Below are 18,853 nucleotides of genomic sequence, written 5' to 3' on the forward strand. Positions count from 1 at the left end.
GGCACATTTAACATATTTAGAACAAATATTCCAAAAATTTATACGGAACCAAAAAAGAACCAGAATAGCCTCAGCAATCTTAAAAGTCAAGAACGAAGTCGGAGGTATCACACTTCCTGATATCAAGCTATATTACAAGGCCACCGTAATCAAAAAAGCCTGGTACTGACATAAGAACAAGCATACAGATCAATGGAACAAAACAGAGAACCCAGAAATAAACCCATGCCTTTATGGTCAATTAATATTTGACAAAGAAGGCAACAGTGTACAATGGAGTCAAGACAGACTCTTTAATAAATGATGTTGGGAAAATTGGACAGGTAGATGCAAGAAAATGAAAATAGATTACCAACTTATACCATTCAGAAAAATATACGCAAAATAAATAAAAGGGCCCTGGCTGGTTGGCTCAGTGGTAGAGCATCGGCCTGGCGTGCAGGAGTCCCGGGTTCGATTCCCAGCCAGGGCACACAGGAGAAGCACCCATCTGCTTCTCTACCCCTACCCCTCTCCTTCCTCTCTGTCTCTCTCTTCCTCTCCCAGAGCCAAGGCTCCATTGGAGCAAAGTTGGCCCGGGTGCTGAGGATGGCTCTGTGGCCTCTGGCTCAGGCGCTAGAATGGCTCTGGTTGCAACAGAGCGATGCTCCAGATGAGCAGAGCATTGTCCCCTGGTGGGCATGCCGGGTGGATCCCGGTCGGGCGCATGTGGGAGTCTGTCTGACTGCCTCCCTGTTTCCAACTTCAGAAAAATTCAAAACTAAATAAATAAATAAATAAAATTTAAAAAAATAAAAGATTTAAATATAAGCCATGAAACCATAAAAATCCTAGAACATAGGCAGTAGACTCTCAGACAGCACTTGAGGCAATATTTTTGCTGATATATCTCCACGGGCAAGTGAAATAAAGGACAAAATAAACAAATGGGACTATATCAAACTAAAAAGCTTTTGCACAGCAAAGACAACATTAACAAAATCAAACGACAACCTATTCAATGGGAGAACATATTCACCAATATGTCTGATAAGGGGTTAATAATCAAAATTTATAAAGAGCTTATAAAACAACACCAGAAAGGTAAACAAGCCAATTTAAAAATGGGTGAAAGACCTGAAGATACTTCCCCAAACAGGACATATAGATGGCCAACAGAAATATGAAAAAATGCTAAACATTACTAATCATTAAAGAAATGCAAATTAAAATCCACAATAAGAGATCATCTCACATCTGTCAGAATGGCTTTGATTAACACATCAACAATCGACAAACAACAGTGCTAGAGATGGTGTGGAGAAAAGGGAACCCTCCTGCACTGCTGGTGGGAATGCAGAATCATGCAGCCACTGTGGAAAAAGAGTATGGTGTTTCCTCAAAAACTTAAAAATGGAACTTTCTCATGATCCAGCTATCCCACTTCTAGGAATTTATCCTAAAAATCCCCAAACACTAATTCAAAGAAGATATGCACCCCCATGTTCACGACAGCATTGTTTACAATAGCCAAGATCTGAAAATTGCTCAAGTGTCCTTCAGTGGATTAGTGAATAAAAAAGCTGTGATACATATATACAATGGAATACTATGCAGCCATGAAAAAGGAACCCTTACGTTTTGCAATGGCATGGATGGACCTGGAGATTATTATGCTAAGTGAAATAAGCCAGGCAGAGAAAAGACAAATACCATATGATCTCACTTACATGCAGAATCTAATGAACAAGGTGAACTGAGGAATGGAATAGAGAGAGGCAGAGGCAGGGTTACGGGGAACAGACAGACAGTTGTGAGAGGGAAGGGGGAAGAGGAGATGAGATCAAAGAAGGTGAAGGATTAGTCAAATTATATATACATAACACACAGATATAGAAAGCAGGGTAGCAATAACCAGAGGAAAAGGGGGGGATGAAGCCAGAGGGTGCAAAGGAGATGGAAAGAGACTTTTCATGGGGCAAGGTAGGGTATGATGCAATGGGTAGAGGGTGTTATATTGAGTGAGACACTTGAAACCATGTCAATAAAATATGTTAAAATTTTTAAATGAAAAAAAAATCAGTTTCATTTATCTTCACTACCAGTGAACTGTAAATTGAAACTTTCAAAATACCATTTACATTAAAACCTAAAAATAACTAGGATAAATTTAACAAAATATGTGCAAGACATGTATAATGAAAAGTATAAAACATTTCTGAGAACACTAAAAGAATACCTCAATAAATGTATATCTAAGTTTTTAGAAGACTCAATCTTGCTAAGATAAAAATTCTTCCTAAATTAATCTTATAAAATCAACATCAATTCATTCAAAATACCAGCAGGAATTCTCCGAGTTTGCTATTTTTGGGGGGGGATGTTGGCAGGCCAACTCCAATGTTGATATAGAAATGTAATAGACCCACAGAGAATAGCCAAACCTACTTGAACAAGAACAAAGTTGAAGGATATATACTATATATTTCAAGACCTATTATAACTAACCAAGATAGTGTGATAGCATAAAAATAAACATTCAGGTCAATGAAACAGAGAGGAGTTGGAGAAAAGATGTACACACATGTAAATGGTCAATTTATTTTTGACAAAAGTGCCAAGAAAGTTGAAAGGGTTTAAAAAGATAAGTCTTTTAGATAAATCATGCTAGAATAACCTATAACACACAAACATATATGTATGTATCTGTGTGTACCTATGTATTTATTTATATTTATATATGTTGTGTGTATATATGTATGTAACATACATAATTGACCACTGAAACTCATCTCCCACCATATACAAAAAATTAACTCAGAATCAATCAGTGACCATAAAAGCTGAAACTATAAAAAATTCCAGAAAACCTTTAAGGCCTTTGGGTAGGCAGACTTCATAGATCATACACAAAAGTATGAACTATTAAAGACAACAAGTGATAAACCAGTAAACTGATAAACAGCTTCTGGTCGCAAATATACATTCATAAAAAGATGAAAAGAAGCTGAAAACTGCAGGAAAATATTCACAATACATAACCCTGACAAAGTCTTGAATCTAGAAGGTTGTTCCTGTTTGGTAAGGAACTCATACAACTCAATAAAAACTCACCAACTTTAAAAATTGGTGAAAGATTTTAAATACTTCACAGAAAATACATAAATGACTAGTAAGCACATCAAAAGATTTGGAAAGTTTTTAATAATCAAAAAATTCAAATTAAACGACAATGAGATTTCCATTTTAAATCCATTAGAATGGTAAAAAAAAAACAAACCTGACAGACTACCAAGTGTTAGTGAGGATTAAGAAGCAACTAAAACTGGCATATACTGAGGACAGGACAAAAATTCTGTGACCTCTTTTTAAAAATCCGGCACAAGTGTTGGCAACAATGTGGAGAAATTGGAACCCTTTGCATGGTGGGAGGAAATTTAAAATAGGGCATCTGCTGTGGAAAACACTTTGTTGTTTCCTCAAAAACTGAAAAATAGAATCACCATATAATCCAGCAATTGCACTTCCGAATATATACCCTAAAGAACTGAAAGCAGGGTCTCAAAGATATATTTGTACAGTCATGTTCACAGCAGCTTTGTTCACAGTAGTAAATGTGGGAGCAACCAAAGTGTCCATTGTTTGACTGATGAATGGATAAGCAGAATGTGATGTATGGATACAATATATACAAGGAATATTATTCAGCCTTAAAAAGGAAGCAAATTCTGACTTATTGCTACTAGCATGAATAAATCTTTAGCACATATGCTAAGTAATATGTTAGTCACACACACATACACAATACTTTCTGATTGCACTTGTTCGCAGTCAGAGTAGCCAAAATCAGACAGAAAGTAGAATGACGGCTGCCAGGAGCTGGGGTAGGGCAGAATGGGAAAGTTATTGTTTAATGGGTAGAGAGTTGTACAAGAGCGAATTATGAAGATGGATGGTGATAATGACTGTCAACATTATGAATATATTTAATACCACGGATTTGTCTACTTAAAAATGGTTAAGAGGGTAAATTTTATGTTATGTGCATTTTATCACAATAAAAAAAACTGGGGAAAATTTTTAACATATTTAATAGCTTTTCTTTCTCTCCCCAGCATGTTGGACATATCTCTAACATAGTACTTATAATATTAATTTGGAACTGCCTGTTTAAGTACTCCTTTCCTTAAAAGTAACAAGCATGTCAAGGCCAGTATATACAGGGTCTAACGAAGAGGTGCCATTCGAGGATAAGCACAAGGAAGTGGAATGTGGTCAGTGTGATTTGGGTTCTAAAATTAGGTTGCTGGGGTTTGTATACCAACTCTGTCATTCACCAGAGCTAAGTAAACTTGAGCATGTCACTAAAGCTCTCTAAGCCTTTGATTTCTCATGTGTGAACTGAAAATATAAATAATCTCATTGAGAGGATTTAAAATAACACATGAAATGTGTATTATTGTTGTTAAATATATTATTATTAAAATCAGTCAACAAATTTTGCTTAACTCAACTGAATAAACTCTTTTAACTGTTGAACATTAACCTATCACAATTAAATTTAACAAAACTAATGAAAATTCTTTCTTATCTATTCATCAAAACAAGGGCTAGTATCTCTAATTAGATTAGTCTAATTCTAGAAAAACTATAGTCATACTTCAAAATTTATACTTCCTAACTCTGAATTTCCTTGAAGTTGAAATAGTTGCATTTGTTTCAGCCCACAAAGCTTAAAGTAGAAAGAGTTATATCAGTCTCAGAACATAAATTACTTACTATTATAGAGATACAGTCAAGTACATTCCACCTTCAACATTTTATAAATCTTAACAGACTAATGACTTAAACATAAAAGTCGAATTTTAATATTCTGTATATAGTCTCAAGTAACCACGTCACTTAAGAGCCTATTTCACACATATTGCAGAGATTGGTTTTAATTATAGTATTTTTTTAAATAAGCCCTGGGGAAAAAGGTAATTTCCCACAATAATGATAACAGAAACTTCATTGTATGGCACTAAGAATAAGTTAATTAAAGAAGTAAAGTAAAAACAGTACACGATTATATGTCTCCCTCTTTCACTTACTGTATGGCTACTGCCGTACATTTACGAATGCCTATTGCTAAGCAGAATAAAACTGCCTGTTTGGGAAGAAAATAAAAGTTCTAATTGCCATTCACTGCTTCTCTTTTCATCTACCAAATTAAGGCACAATGTAAATTATTAAAGATTTAAAATATAAAAGTTAAATACAATAAGACTTTTATAGAAATATTATTTCACCACATTATTATTTCTAATCTTTATCTGAATAAAAACTTCCTTCAATTTAAATAAATTATTCTTACCTCCTGATTAAATTTATGTGCCATCTCAGTAAGAAGTGAAGAAAAGAAACTAGTGTTTTGTAGCAGGACTCGACCCATAACTCCAAGATATGTTGACATCACTACAGGATACCTCTGTACAATTAAAGCACAGCACATAATAACAATCAACAGGCATATGAAATAACAATATTCTCCTTCATATTGCTCCTTTGAATGAACTGTCAATATTGCCTAACTCTTGCTTACTAAATTTACATGCCATACAGATATATACGGCATATAACATGTCACTCAAAATGTATATTTATAGGGATTTTATATATATATATAAGAACAAAGAAAGGATATTTGCCAATGGCATATTTACATATTCATATTACTTTAAGTGCTTTTAACATACACAGCTACATGGATTTATTTAAGAGCTATAGTTTTCATATATTCAGTATATAACAAAACTAGCACTATTATTTTCCCATTCCAATGCTTAAAATCCTTGTATATGACTATGCTTGCACATGAGTGAGAGATGAGTTATTAAAGGAAATCTATCCTTCCTATATGGACAAATAAAAAAATAAAGCTGTACAAATACCTGAAATTGAGTGAATTTACTTCAAAACAATCAAATATTTAATAAAGCTTCCCTTTAATATAAGACAATGAAGAAGTAATTTTCCAAAGCAGAGGGAAAATAATTAAAACTAGAATCCTGGGGTCCAACATTGTTCTTAGAAGCATAATATAAATCTTACCTCTCCTTCTATAATACCTCTAAAAACACAGGGTAGAATTGGTTGAAACATTTGTGGGCCTAATACTGGGTTCACTTTAAGGGCATTTTCCACAACCTAAAAATCAGAAAGACACATTGGTAACAGTTAATAATGCAAGTCATTGATTCATGCAAAACACCCATAAAGAAAAGAATGTACTAAATTTCACACACTAAATCCAAGATACAAAGCAGTACACATGAGGTAGGTATTTGATAGTCTGGCTCTAGATATACTTTTACACTAAATCCAAGATACAAACCAGTACACATGAGGTAGGTATTTGATAGTCTGGCTCTAGATATACTTTTACAAAATAATCCAATAAAAAATACAATTTGATATAAATGTGTACTATTTAAACATAGTTCTACACCTTAAAATGATCATTAATCGCATTATGTTAACATCTTGTATCATGTTGTTAATGGAATTCTTATCTTTGTATTATTTTTTTGTATTTTTCAAGGGTGAGAAGCTTAGAGGCAGAGAGACAAACTCCCATATGCATCCAAGCGGTATCCACCCGGCATGCCCACCAGGGGGCGATGCTCTGCCCATCTGAAGCTGTTGCTCCTTGCAACAGGAGACATTATACCGCCTGAGGCGAGGCCATGGAGCCATCCTCAGTTCCCAAGCCACCTTTGCTCCAATGGAGCCTTGGCTGCGAGAGGGGAAGAGAGAGAGAAGAAGAAGGGAGAGGGGGAGGGGTGGAGAAGCAGATGGGCACTTCTCCTGTGTGCCCTGGCCAGGAATCAAACCCAGGACATCCACACACCAGGCTGACGCTCTACCACTGATCCAACCAATCAGGGCCTTATCTTTGTATTTTAAAATAACCCTTACAAAATGTTGCAATAGAGGGAGCAAAAGGCTTTCAAAGGTATTGGCTTTTAATTGTGAAAAGGAAAGTTAGTAACAACTGTACACAATGTACAAAAATAAACCAACATTTAAATTTATCAATAAATTGGACAGAAAAGGGCATGTTGTATATATATTTAACATTTATTAAATGAGAAATGATCTTATTTCATTTATAATATGGTCATACAGATTATTAGACATAAGCATTAATTGTTACAGGTGATTATAAAATACAAATTACATCTAGGAGAAGACAAGATGGCACTGGAGTAGGCGGACGTATTAACTCCCACCTCCCAGAACCAAAGTGGATTAAAAACTAATTTTAAGAACTATCATCTGGAAAAACCAACTTTGGACTAAACTAAGAGGACTCTTCAACCAAGGAACACTGAAGAAGCCACACCGAGACTGGTAGGAAAAGCAGAAACGCGCAGAGGGCTGCACAGCTCCCCGGAGGGAACAGCAGCCGGGAGAAACTCGTGTGGCGGGAAGTGAGTTTAGCAGAAAGGGGAGGGTCCAGAATCCCAGGAACAAAGCCCCAGCCTACAGCCCCAGAGCCTAGAAGAGGCGTAAGGACAGTATTTAGCTGGAAACAAGACAGGATACTGTTTGGGAGAAGAAGACTGATTTCTCAGACCCAGGATTCTTCTTAAAGGGACCGCACAGAAAACCTCTCTCACAACCACTCACCTGGGGCTCCAGGGAATGGGGAGAGAGGAGAGGAATGGAGTAGCAGAAAGACAGTGTAATCTAGGAGGCACAGGAAGAAACATTTTGGGAGACAGCCACCCTAAGCCCTGGGACGAGTCACTCCCCAAATCTGAAGTGAATATTTCCCCTGGAAACAGCAATACCAGCAAAGGGAAGCAGGATACCAGCCAAAAACAAGCTCTCCCGTGGGCACTCAGAGCAGAGTCGCTTAGAAGGAGGGAGCTTTCTGGGCTATAGTAGTGAGTGTTAGGGTCTGAGCTGCAGCGCCCACACCCACACAGCTAAGGGCTCGCCGGAGAGTGGGCGGCGGTAGGACGCGGAAGCCGGCTGGCCACCACTGGGCCCAGGTGTGAGCTCAGTCTTACTTGGCTGGGAAGGAGGGGGCGTGCAAAAGTGGTCAAGCCCAGCTGCAGGCTGCCTGCAATCCAGCCTGTGGGAGAAGGGCAGGAACTCCGGAAGGGGTGGAGATCGGCTCTTGCAGGAGCACAGCCTTGCCCCGCCCGTGGAACCTAGGCTTGTGGCCTGACTTGGGAGCTGGCTCCTCCCGCAACTGAGCAAAGGTGCTGCCACTTATCTCAGGGCCTAGCATAACGCCACCCACGGGGGCAGGGAGAAGGCCAAGGCCACCAAAGCTTGTACATCCAAGCACGTGATCACAGCCACCCCGTGAAGGAAAGGCGAAACCACAACAAAAGCCCCAGTGGGAAGGCACTGGCAACGCCCATACCCAAATGGCCTAGGCAGCAACAGCAGAGGGGGTGGCGGGCCTGCAGACAGACCATACCTAGGGAACAGAGGCCACACTGAGTGGACTCCAGTGGCCAAGACCTTCTTTTACACAGAGAAGATGAGAAGGCAGAGAAATGCAACACAAATGAGTCAAGAGAAATCCCCAGAAAAGGAACTGAATGAAACAGATATAACCAAATTACTAGATGCAGAGTTTAAAATAACGATTATTAGGATGCTCAAAGATATTAGAACAATAGATGGTCATTACGAACACCTAAATAAAGAGATAGCAGATATAAAAACAGACATTGAAATAATAAAAAAGAATCAGTCAGAAATGACAAATACAATATCAGAAATGAAGAACACAACTGAAGAAATTAAAAGCAGGATGGATGAAGCTGAGAATCGAAATCAGTGAGTTAGAGGACACGATAAATAAATGCACGAAAGCAGAGCAGAAAAAAAGAAAAGAGACTCAAAAAGTCTGAGGAAACTCTAAGAGAGCTCTGTGACAACATGAGGAGAAATAACATCCGCATCATAGGGTTTCCTGAAGAAGAAGAGAAAGAACAAGGGATAGAGACTTTGTTCAAACATATGATAGCTGAAAACTTCCCTCAATTAAGGCAAGAAAACATCTCACATGTTCAGGAAGCAAAGAACTCCATTAAAGAGAAACCCAAAGAAATCTACACCAAGACACATCATAATTAAAATACCAAAGCTAAATGATAAAGAGAAAATATTAAAAGCTGCTAGAGAAAAAAAGACTATCACCTACAAAGGAACCCCCATAAGGATGACTTCCGACTTCTCAACACAAACACTTGAGGCCAGAAGGGAATGGCAAGAAATATTCAGAGTAATGCAGAACAAGAGCCTAAAACCAAGACTACTTTATCCAGTAAGGCTATCGTTTAAAATCGAAGGAGAAATAAAAAGCTTTCCAGACAAAAAAAATGTTCAAGGAATTCACTACAACCAAACCAAGGCTGCAAGAAATGCTAAGGGGCCTGTTGTAAACAGATCAAAGGAGAAAAAGAATATAGCAAAAGAGGAATACAATTTTAAAGAATAAAATGGCAATAAACAATTACATATCAATAATAACCTTAAATGTAAATGGATTAAATGATCCGATCAAAAGACATAGGGTAGCTGCATGGATAAGAAAACAGGACCCATACATATGCTGTCTACAAGAGATATACCTTAAAAAAAAGATGCACATAGACTAAAGATAAATGGATGGAAAAAAAAATATTTCAAGCAAATGGAAATGAAAAAAAGCTGGGGTAGCAATACTTATATCAGAAAAAACAGAATTTAAAACAAAGACTATAGTAAGAGATAAAGAAGGTCACTACATAATGATTAAGGGAGCAATCCAACAGGAAGATATAACCATTATAAATATCTACACACCTAATATAGGAGCACCTAAATATATAAAGCAGACTTTGATAGGTTTAAAGGGTGAGATCAACAGTAATACTATAATAGTAGGGGATTTCAATACCCCGCTAACATCACTAGATAGATCCTCAAGAAAGAAAATTAACAAAGAAACAGCAGACCTAAAAGACATACTACATCAACTTGATTTAATAGATATCTTCAGAACCTTTCACCCTAAAGCAGCAAAATATACATTTTTTTCAAGTGCTCATGGTACATTCTCTAGAATAGACCACATATTAGAGCACAAAAGCTGTCTCAACAAATTTAAGAAGATTGAAATCATATCGAGCACTTTCTCTGATCACAATGGCATAAAACTAGAAATCAACCACAACAGAAAAACTGAAAAATACTCAAACACTTGGAAACTAAATAGCATGTTATTAAAGAACGAGTGGGTAAACAATGACATCAAAGAAGAAATTTAAAAATTCCTAGAAACAAATGATAATGAGCATACATCAACTCAAAATTTATGGGACACAACAAAAGCAGTCTTGAGAGGGAAGTTCATAGCATTACAGGCATACCTCAAGAAGCTAGAAAGAGCTCAAATAAACAACTTGACCCTACATCTAAAAGAACTAGAAAAAGAACAGCAAGTAAAGCCCAGAGCTAGTAAAAGGAAGAAAATAATAAAGATCAGAGCAGAAATAAATGACATAGAGGCTAAAGAAAGAATACAGAGGATCAATGAAACCAGGAGCTGGTTCTTTGAAAAGGTAAACAAGATCGATGAACCTTTAACCAGACTTACCAAGAAAAAAAGAGAGAGGACTCAAATAAATAAAATTAGAAACAAGAGTGGAGAAATAACTGACACAACAGAAATACAAAATATTGTAAGAAAATACTATGAAGAACTGTACGCCAAAAAACTAGACAACCTAGATGAAATGGACAAATTCCTTGAAAAATATAATCTTCCAAAAATTAATCTGGAAGAATCAGAAAACCAAAACAGACCAATTAGAACAAATGAGATCGAAACAGTTATCAAAAAGCTCTCAAAAAAGAAAAGTCCTGGGCCTGATGGCTTCACAAGTGAATTCTACCAAATATTCAAAGAAGAACTAACTCCTATCCTTCTCAAGCTATTTCAAAAAATTCAAGAGGAAGGAAGACTTCCAAGCTCCTTTTATGAGGCGAGCATAATTCTGATTCCAAAACCAGGCAAAGACAACACAAAGAAAGAAAATTATAGGCCAATATCCCTGATGAATTTAGATGCTAAAATCCTCAACAAAATATTAGCAAACCGGATCCAACAATATATGAAAAAAATCATACACCAGGATCAAGTGGGATTTATTCTTGAGAGGCAAGGCTGGTACAATATTCGCAAATCAATCAATGTGATTCATCACATAAACAAAAGGAAAGAGAAAAACCACATGATAATTTCAATAGATGCAGAAAAAGCATTTGATAAAATCCAGCACCCATTCATGATCAAAACTCTCAGCAAAGTGGGAATACAGGGAACATACCTAAACATGATAAAGGCCATCTATGACAAACCCACAGCCAACATCATACTCAATGGGCAAAAATTAAAAGCAATCCCCTGAAAATCAGGAACAAGGCAGGGGTGCCCCCTTTCACCACTCTTATTTAACATAGTTCTGGAAGTCCTATCCACAGCAATCAGACAAGAAAAATAAATAAAAGGCATCCAAATTGGAAAAGAAGAAGTAAAACTATCATTATTTGCAGATGACATGATATTGTATATAGAAAACCCTAAAGTCTCAGTCAAAAAACTAGTAGACCTGATAAATGAGTTTGGCAAGGTGGCAGGATATAAAATTAATACTCAGAAATCAGAGGCATTTTTATACACTAACAATGAACTGTCAGAAAGAGAAATTAAGGAATCAATCCCCTTTACCATTGCAACCAAAAAAAATAAAGTTCCTAGGAATAAATGTAACCAGGGAGATTAAAGATTTGTACTTGAAAAATTATAAAACATTGATAAAAGAAATCAGGGAAGATACAAACAAGTGGAAGCATATACCGTGCTCATGGTTAGGAAGAATAAACATCATTAAAATGTCTATATTACCCAAAGCAATTTATAAATTCAATGCAATACCAATTAAAATACCAATGACTTACTTCAAAGATATAGAACACATATTCCAAAAATTTATATGGAACCAAAAGAGAGCACGAATAGCCTCAGCAATCCTGAAAAGGAAGAATAAAGTGGGAGGTATCACACTTCCAGATATCAAGTTATACCACAAGGCCATTGTACTCAAAACAGCCTGGAACTGGCCTAAGAATAGGCATATAGATCAATGGAACAGAACAGAGAACCCAGAAATAAACCCACACCTTTATAGACAACTGGTATTTGACAAAGGAGGTAAGAGCATACATTGGAGTAAAGACAGCCTCTTCAACAAATGGCGTTGGGAAAATTGGACAGCAACCTGCAAAAAAATAAAACTAGACCACCAACTTACACCATTCACAAAAATCAACTCAAAATGGATAAAAGACTTAAATGTAGCCCTGGCCGGTTGGCTCAGTGGTAGAGCGTTGGCCTGGCGTGCAGAGGTCCCGGGTTCAATTCCCAGCCAGGGCACACAGGAGAGGCGCCCATCTGCCTCTCCACCCCTCCCTCTCTCCTTCCTCTCTGTCTCTCTCTTCCCCTCCGGCAGCTGAGGCTCCACTGGAGCAAAGATGGCCCGGGCACTGGGGATGGCTGCTTGGCCTCTGCCCCAGGCGCTGGAGTGGCTCTGGTCACGGCAGAGCGACGCCCTGGAGGGGCAGAGCATCGCCCCCTGGTGGGCGTGCTGGGTGGATCCCGGTCGGGCGCATGCGGGAGTCTGTCTGTCTCTCCCCGTTTCCAGCTTCAGAAAAATACAAAAAAAAAAAAACTTAAATGTAAGCCGTGAAACCATAAGCATTTTAGAAGAAAACATAGGCAGTAAGCTCTCTGACTTTTCTCGCAGCAATATATTTGCCGATTTGTCTCCACAGGCAAGTGAAATAAAAGACAGGATAAACAAATGGGACTATGTCAAACTAAAAAGCTTCTGCACAGCTAAAGACAATAAGAACAGAATAAAAAGACAAATTACACAATGGGAGAATATATTTGACAATGCGTCTGATAAGGGGTTAATAACCAAAATTTATAAAGAACTTGTAAAACTTAATACCAGGAAGACAAACAATCCAATCCAAAAATGGGCAAATGAAATGAATAGACACTTCTCCAAAGAGGACATACAGATGCCCAATAGGCATATGAAAAAATGCTCAACATCACTAATCATTACAGAAATGCAAATTAAAACCATAATGAGATATCACCTCACACCAGTCGGAATGGCGCTCATCAACAATACAACACAGAATAAGTGCTGGCGAGGATGTGGAAAGAAGGGAACCCTCCTACACTGCTCGTGGGAATGCAGACTGGCGCAGCAACCGTGGAAAACAGTATGGAGATTCCTCAAGAAATTAAAAATCAAACTGCCTTTTGACCCAGCTATCCCACTGTTAGGAATATACCCCAAGGACACCAAAGAACGGCTCCAAAAGGAGAAATGCACCCCCATGTTTGTGGCAGCATTGTTCACAATAGCGAAGATCTGGAAACAGCCCAAGTGTCCGTCAGAGGACGAGTGGATTAAAAAGCTTTCCAGAGGTCCCCAAACTTTTTACACAGGGGGCCAGCTCACTATCCCTCAGACCATTGGAGGGCTCCCACATACAGTGCTCCTCTCACTGACCACCAATGAGAGAGTTGCCCCTTCTGGAAGTGCGGTGGGAGCTGGTTAAATGGCCTTAGGGGGCCAAATTGCGGCCCGCAGGCCGTAGTTTGGGGAATACTACTCAGCCATAAGAAATGATGATATCAGATCAGTTACAACAACATGGATGAACCTTGATAACATTATACTGAACGAAATAAGTAAATCAGAAAAAACTATGAACTCTATGATTCCATACATAGGTAGGACATAAAAATGAGACTCAGAGACATGGACTAGAGTGTGGGGGTTACGGGGTAGAGGGGGAGAGGGAGGGGGATGGGGGAGGAAAGGGGCACAAAGAAAACCAGTTAGAAGGTGAGGAAAGACAATTGGACTTTGGGTGATGGGAATGCAGCATAAGCAAATGGCAAAATAATCTAGAGCTGTTTTCTCTGAACATATGTACCCTGATTTATCAATGTCACCCCATTAAAATTAATCAAAAAATAAAAAATAAATTAAAAAAATACAAATTACTTCTAGATGATTAAAGTAGGCTCTCTCCTTAAAAAAGGTAGCAGAAAATTCAGAGTGAGGTTGTTTTTGTTTGCTTACTTTTGTTTTATTTTTAGGTTATAGGAAGGCAGTGGTCAGGAAGCAGCAATAAGAACAAAGGAGGTTCTTCCACGCTTCCAGTCCCACTGCTAGAGGAATAGGAAGGAAAACAGACACTATTGAGAGACTTGCAGGCAAGTACTAGTCTCAAGGCAGAGCCACGTTTCCCTTTAAACTCAAGCAATATTTCTCAAGATTGATTATTGTAATTTTAAGCGGTACAAGTGTTCACTGTGCAGGACTATTCCATGTACTGAGGGGCCTTTAGTATCTTCAGTCTGTACTCATTACAGGCCAATAGCATGTTCCAAACATGGTGATAATCAAATACACCTCTAGGCATTTCCAAACATTCTCAAAGTAAGCAGTGAGTACCCAGGAATGACAACATTTTCTAATTTTGTGCAAGAAGTTAAAGGGATGTCCAAAGACAAGCTTAAAAACATAAGAACTTTTACTGTGGACCAAACACTATATGCCAGCGGTTCTCAACCTGTGGGTCGCGACCCCAGCGGAGGTAGAATGACCAAAACACAGGGGTCACCTTAGGCCGCCGGGGTCGCGACCCACAGGTTGAGAACCGCTGCTATATGCTATCTACCAAAAGACAGAGAATAAAAGATATCCCAGTTTCTGATTAAAAGTAACCAGATTCAGAATATAATTAAACCTGACCTCAAGAAGGCTTAGTTTTTCAAAAATGGATTTGGAAAAGAGATGGGAAGGCATTTGGAATAAAGGTGGGTTGTAGATAAGCTAGTGGGCTAAGAGTCTCAGAAATAGATGTCACTAAACAGTCTATTTTATCTATGAATAGTAAGTAAGGCCATCTGCTGATTTTTAGACATGTATTTAACTTCATTCCCTTCTGAAACCCCACTAAAATTACAGGAAAAATTTTTCAAAGGGAGGGAGAGACTTTTATTTTTCCAAATTTTTATATTGTTTTGAGAAAGAGAGAGAGAAGCATCAACTCATTGTTCCACTTAGCTGTTACATTTAGTTGTGTACTCATTGATTGCTTCTCATATGTGCCCTGACTGGGGATCAAACCCCCAATCTCAGGGCACCGGGAAGATGCTTTATTTACTGAACCATCCCGCCAGGGCCAGGAAGGGGACTGTTTTAAGAAAACAAAGAAAATGAGAGATGAATGTTGGAAGGTAAAAAGAAATTAAAAAGGAACTGGAAGAGACTTCTTCAAGAAAATTAATAAAATACCTGACGGGTTCAGGTATTTGAATGTATTAAGTTGAGACAACTAACTGGCAGAGAATTTAGTGCATATAAAAATACACCAAGGCTGACCGGTGGTGGCACAGTGGATATGGTATAGACCTGGGATGCTTGGGTCCCAGGTTTGAAGCTAAGGTCCCAGGTTTGAAGCCCCAAGTTTACAGCTTGAGCACAGGCTTGCCATTTTGAGCACAGGGTCACTGGCTTGAGCGTGGGATCATAGAAATGACCCCATGGTTGCTGGCTTGAGAAAGGGGTCACTGGCTCAGCTAGACCCCACTCCCCTGGTCAAGGTATGTATGGGAAGCAATCAATGAACAACTAATATGATGCAACTACGGATTGATGCTTCTCATCTCTCTCCCTTCCTGTCTTTCTTTCTCTCTCTTAAAAAAAAAAAAAAAAAAAAAAAACCAAAAAATTTTTTTTAGTAATTCAAAGGATTACAAAAGTTTCTATAGAAAAGAAATAATCACATATTTAGCTCATTATGACTTTTAAAATATAAATTCATTTAAATGTATATCATTTATGCGGAGGACCCAGGTTCGAAATTCCAAGGTCACAGGCTTGAGTGAGGGCTCATCTGGTTTGAGCAAGGCTCACCAGCTTGAGCCCAAGGTCGCTGGCTTGAACAAGGCCTCACTCGGTCTGCTGTAGCCCCAGGGGTCAAGGCACTTATGAGAAAGCAATCAATGAACAACTAAGGTGCCGCAACAAAGAATTGATGCTTCTCATCTCTCTCCCTTCCTGTCTGTCTGTCCCTCTCTCTGTCTGTTACAAAAAATCAAAATGTATCTATCATTTAATACAAACAAGCTGTTACTGTGAATGTTTTTTAATATATAAGGGTATAGGACTATTGTGTAAAGGAACAAAATTTCAGGACTAAAATGGAGTCTGTATCTTCGTATTTAAAAACATAGTAACTGACCTTGGCTGGGTGGTTCAGTGAATAAAGCATTGTCCCTGTATGCCAAAGTCGCAGGTTCAATTCCCAATCAGGTCACACATCAGAAGCAACCAATGAGTGTTCTACTAAACAGAACTAAGTAAAACAACGAGTTGGTGCTGCTCCTCCTTGTCCCCTCTCTCAAATTAATGGAAAAATCAAAAATATAAAAATGCAGGTACCACAGCTAGAGAAGATAAGATTGTTTCTGAAAAATTATGCAGGAAAATGCCATTATAAAACTTGGAGGCAGGGGTAGTAGAACAGAATCAAGAGCAATTTCAGGAGATAGACTGATAAGAAACAGAAAACAACTGAACTGTTGACCAAAGGTGAAGAAGTCTGGGGTTACTCCTACTTTTCATGTTTGGTCAATGGGTACAAATTACGGTGCTGCTAATAATAATGAGGTTTGGTTTTGGACATGTTGAACTTGAGATGCCCATGAGAAATCCAGATGGAACGGTTCTATATTATTTTCACACACATGACACTCTAGTCCACTTCTGAAGGAATAGATTGCAGATGTGACTTAATAGTCGGAGTTCAAACTATTGCCAAAATGATGGTTGTTCTATAATAATCAAACTCCTACCACAACTTTTAACCAGCAAGTATAATAGCATTCACTTCTAAATATAATTTTGAAAAAATGCATCTCTGATCTTAGCAGTAATATACCATTCTGTATATTTCAAGTGTAATGCATGTACACCCAGATTGCCAAACAGCTCCAAGAAGGAAATAACACTAAAGACAACTAAGGTAATAATAAGTAGTTAAAAGTAAGTTAATTCCACCCTTCTCCCTCTCTCCTCTTTCTAAAAATAAATAAAATCTTTTTTTAAAAAGTAAGTTAATTTATAGGTGTTAATAGAATTTAAATCACAACTTAATTTTCTTGGGAGGATCATTATGTTCTCAGGGGTTTTAGCATGTTTGATATGTCTTAATCCATTTAGTTTATTTTTGTTTTAATACTCAAACTGTCCCATAATTAGCCAGTGGGAGCTCCTTCAAAATTAATTCCTGCATCGTTTTGACAGACTCTCACCTTCCCTTGCTCCTAGCACAAAGAGAGCTCCCCAGAGTATTTTATATATCCCTTGCCTGAGCTCTGGGGTAGAGACCAGCAGGACCCAATATTTACAGAGCACAATTCAGGCTCTGGGATACTTGCTGTCACTGGATACTGCTACTAGGTCTTTGCTCAGACAGAATTAGGAAATCTATTTTTCCTTTTCTAAAAAACATATACCATAAACTCACCAAATCCAATTTAAAATTACAGCATTTTATATAACTTCTTTGATTTTATATTTCCATCTTCTAATATATTAAAGAATGCTGGATTCTAATAACCTTATTTCCAGCTACCTACTACACATATAAATGTCTATATATGTTCACATATATCAGTTTCAAAATAACAATACTGAATGCAATTTATAATATCCAACCCTTCTGTTCTAATGTTGTGTTCCACCAGTGATATGTATGTAAAATACTATATATTAAAGTTACGTAAAATATTCTTCTTGGGTGTCTATGTCACCAATGTAATATAATAATAGATTCAAATGTTTCAGCTTGATTTTTTAGCGTTAGGAACTCCTTTACTGTCATGGCTTGAAATCATGTAGAACATTTACATGGCTCCGAAGCAAAAGTACAAAGCAGATATACATTCTAAAAGATCTAGCTTCTATCCTCTCTCCCCCCTCCCCTACATAACTATTTTTATTAGATTATTTTCCCCATTGCTATCTATGTTACATTCTTTAAATACAAGAAAACTCTAGACATTTTTTCCTTAGTTCAAAATCACTCTAAAACTGAATATAGAAGTCATCTTCATCCCTTTTTAAAGATACATAGTACTCCTCAGTGTGGCAAAAAAATCATCCAAATACATATTACAACTTTTTTTAAACATTTTGCTGTAACAAATTAAACTTCTGCATTTGAGTTTTAATCCATCCCTTTTCTGAATATTCCTGAAACAGACTGTGTTTTTAAAATCTGTCCAAAATGCAGGCTTTCCGTTTGTGGCTCTCACTCGATTTTACTATAAAGCTTCACCTCGTGACAGAGCGATCAGATCGTGACCCCTTCACATCACAGCTCCACTATTTACTAGCTACGTAACCTTGGACAAGCAATTTACTGCTCTGTGACTTAATTTCATGTCTGTGAAAACTGGGAAAAGAGCAGTACTGACATGACAGTTTTATGTGAGCATTATACAAAATCTGTGTCTCTATATTATGTGCTTAGAAATGTGAAGCATACAGCAAATCCTAGTAATTATTACCTATCATGATTAAGAATAAATTATATCCCCAAAATATTTGTGCAATCTTAAATAAATCTTACCACAAAGAATGAAGGAAAAGGCTCATTACTGCTTGATAAGACATGGGATGGGGGGGGAACCACAAAAAACAGAGAATTCCTAAACTCA

The 18,853-nt window shown here is 37.6% G+C and overlaps 1 protein-coding gene across 1 annotated transcript in view; it reads right to left on the minus strand.

Annotated features, from left to right (window-relative positions):
- Positions 1-18,853, minus strand: part of IPO11 (importin 11) — a 241,840-nt gene that overhangs the window by 79,891 nt on the left and 143,096 nt on the right. Inside the window, exons 25-26 of the mRNA XM_066242532.1 lie at positions 6,073-6,168; positions 5,336-5,449 (exon numbers count right to left, since the gene is read on the minus strand). Coding sequence (XP_066098629.1) covers positions 5,336-5,449; positions 6,073-6,168 — 210 coding nt within the window. The remainder of the gene's footprint in view (positions 1-5,335; positions 5,450-6,072; positions 6,169-18,853) is intronic.

The sequence above is a fragment of the Saccopteryx bilineata genome, chromosome 1 (genome assembly GCF_036850765.1).
Source record: "Saccopteryx bilineata isolate mSacBil1 chromosome 1, mSacBil1_pri_phased_curated, whole genome shotgun sequence".
Classification (NCBI taxonomy): Eukaryota; Metazoa; Chordata; class Mammalia; order Chiroptera; family Emballonuridae; genus Saccopteryx; species Saccopteryx bilineata.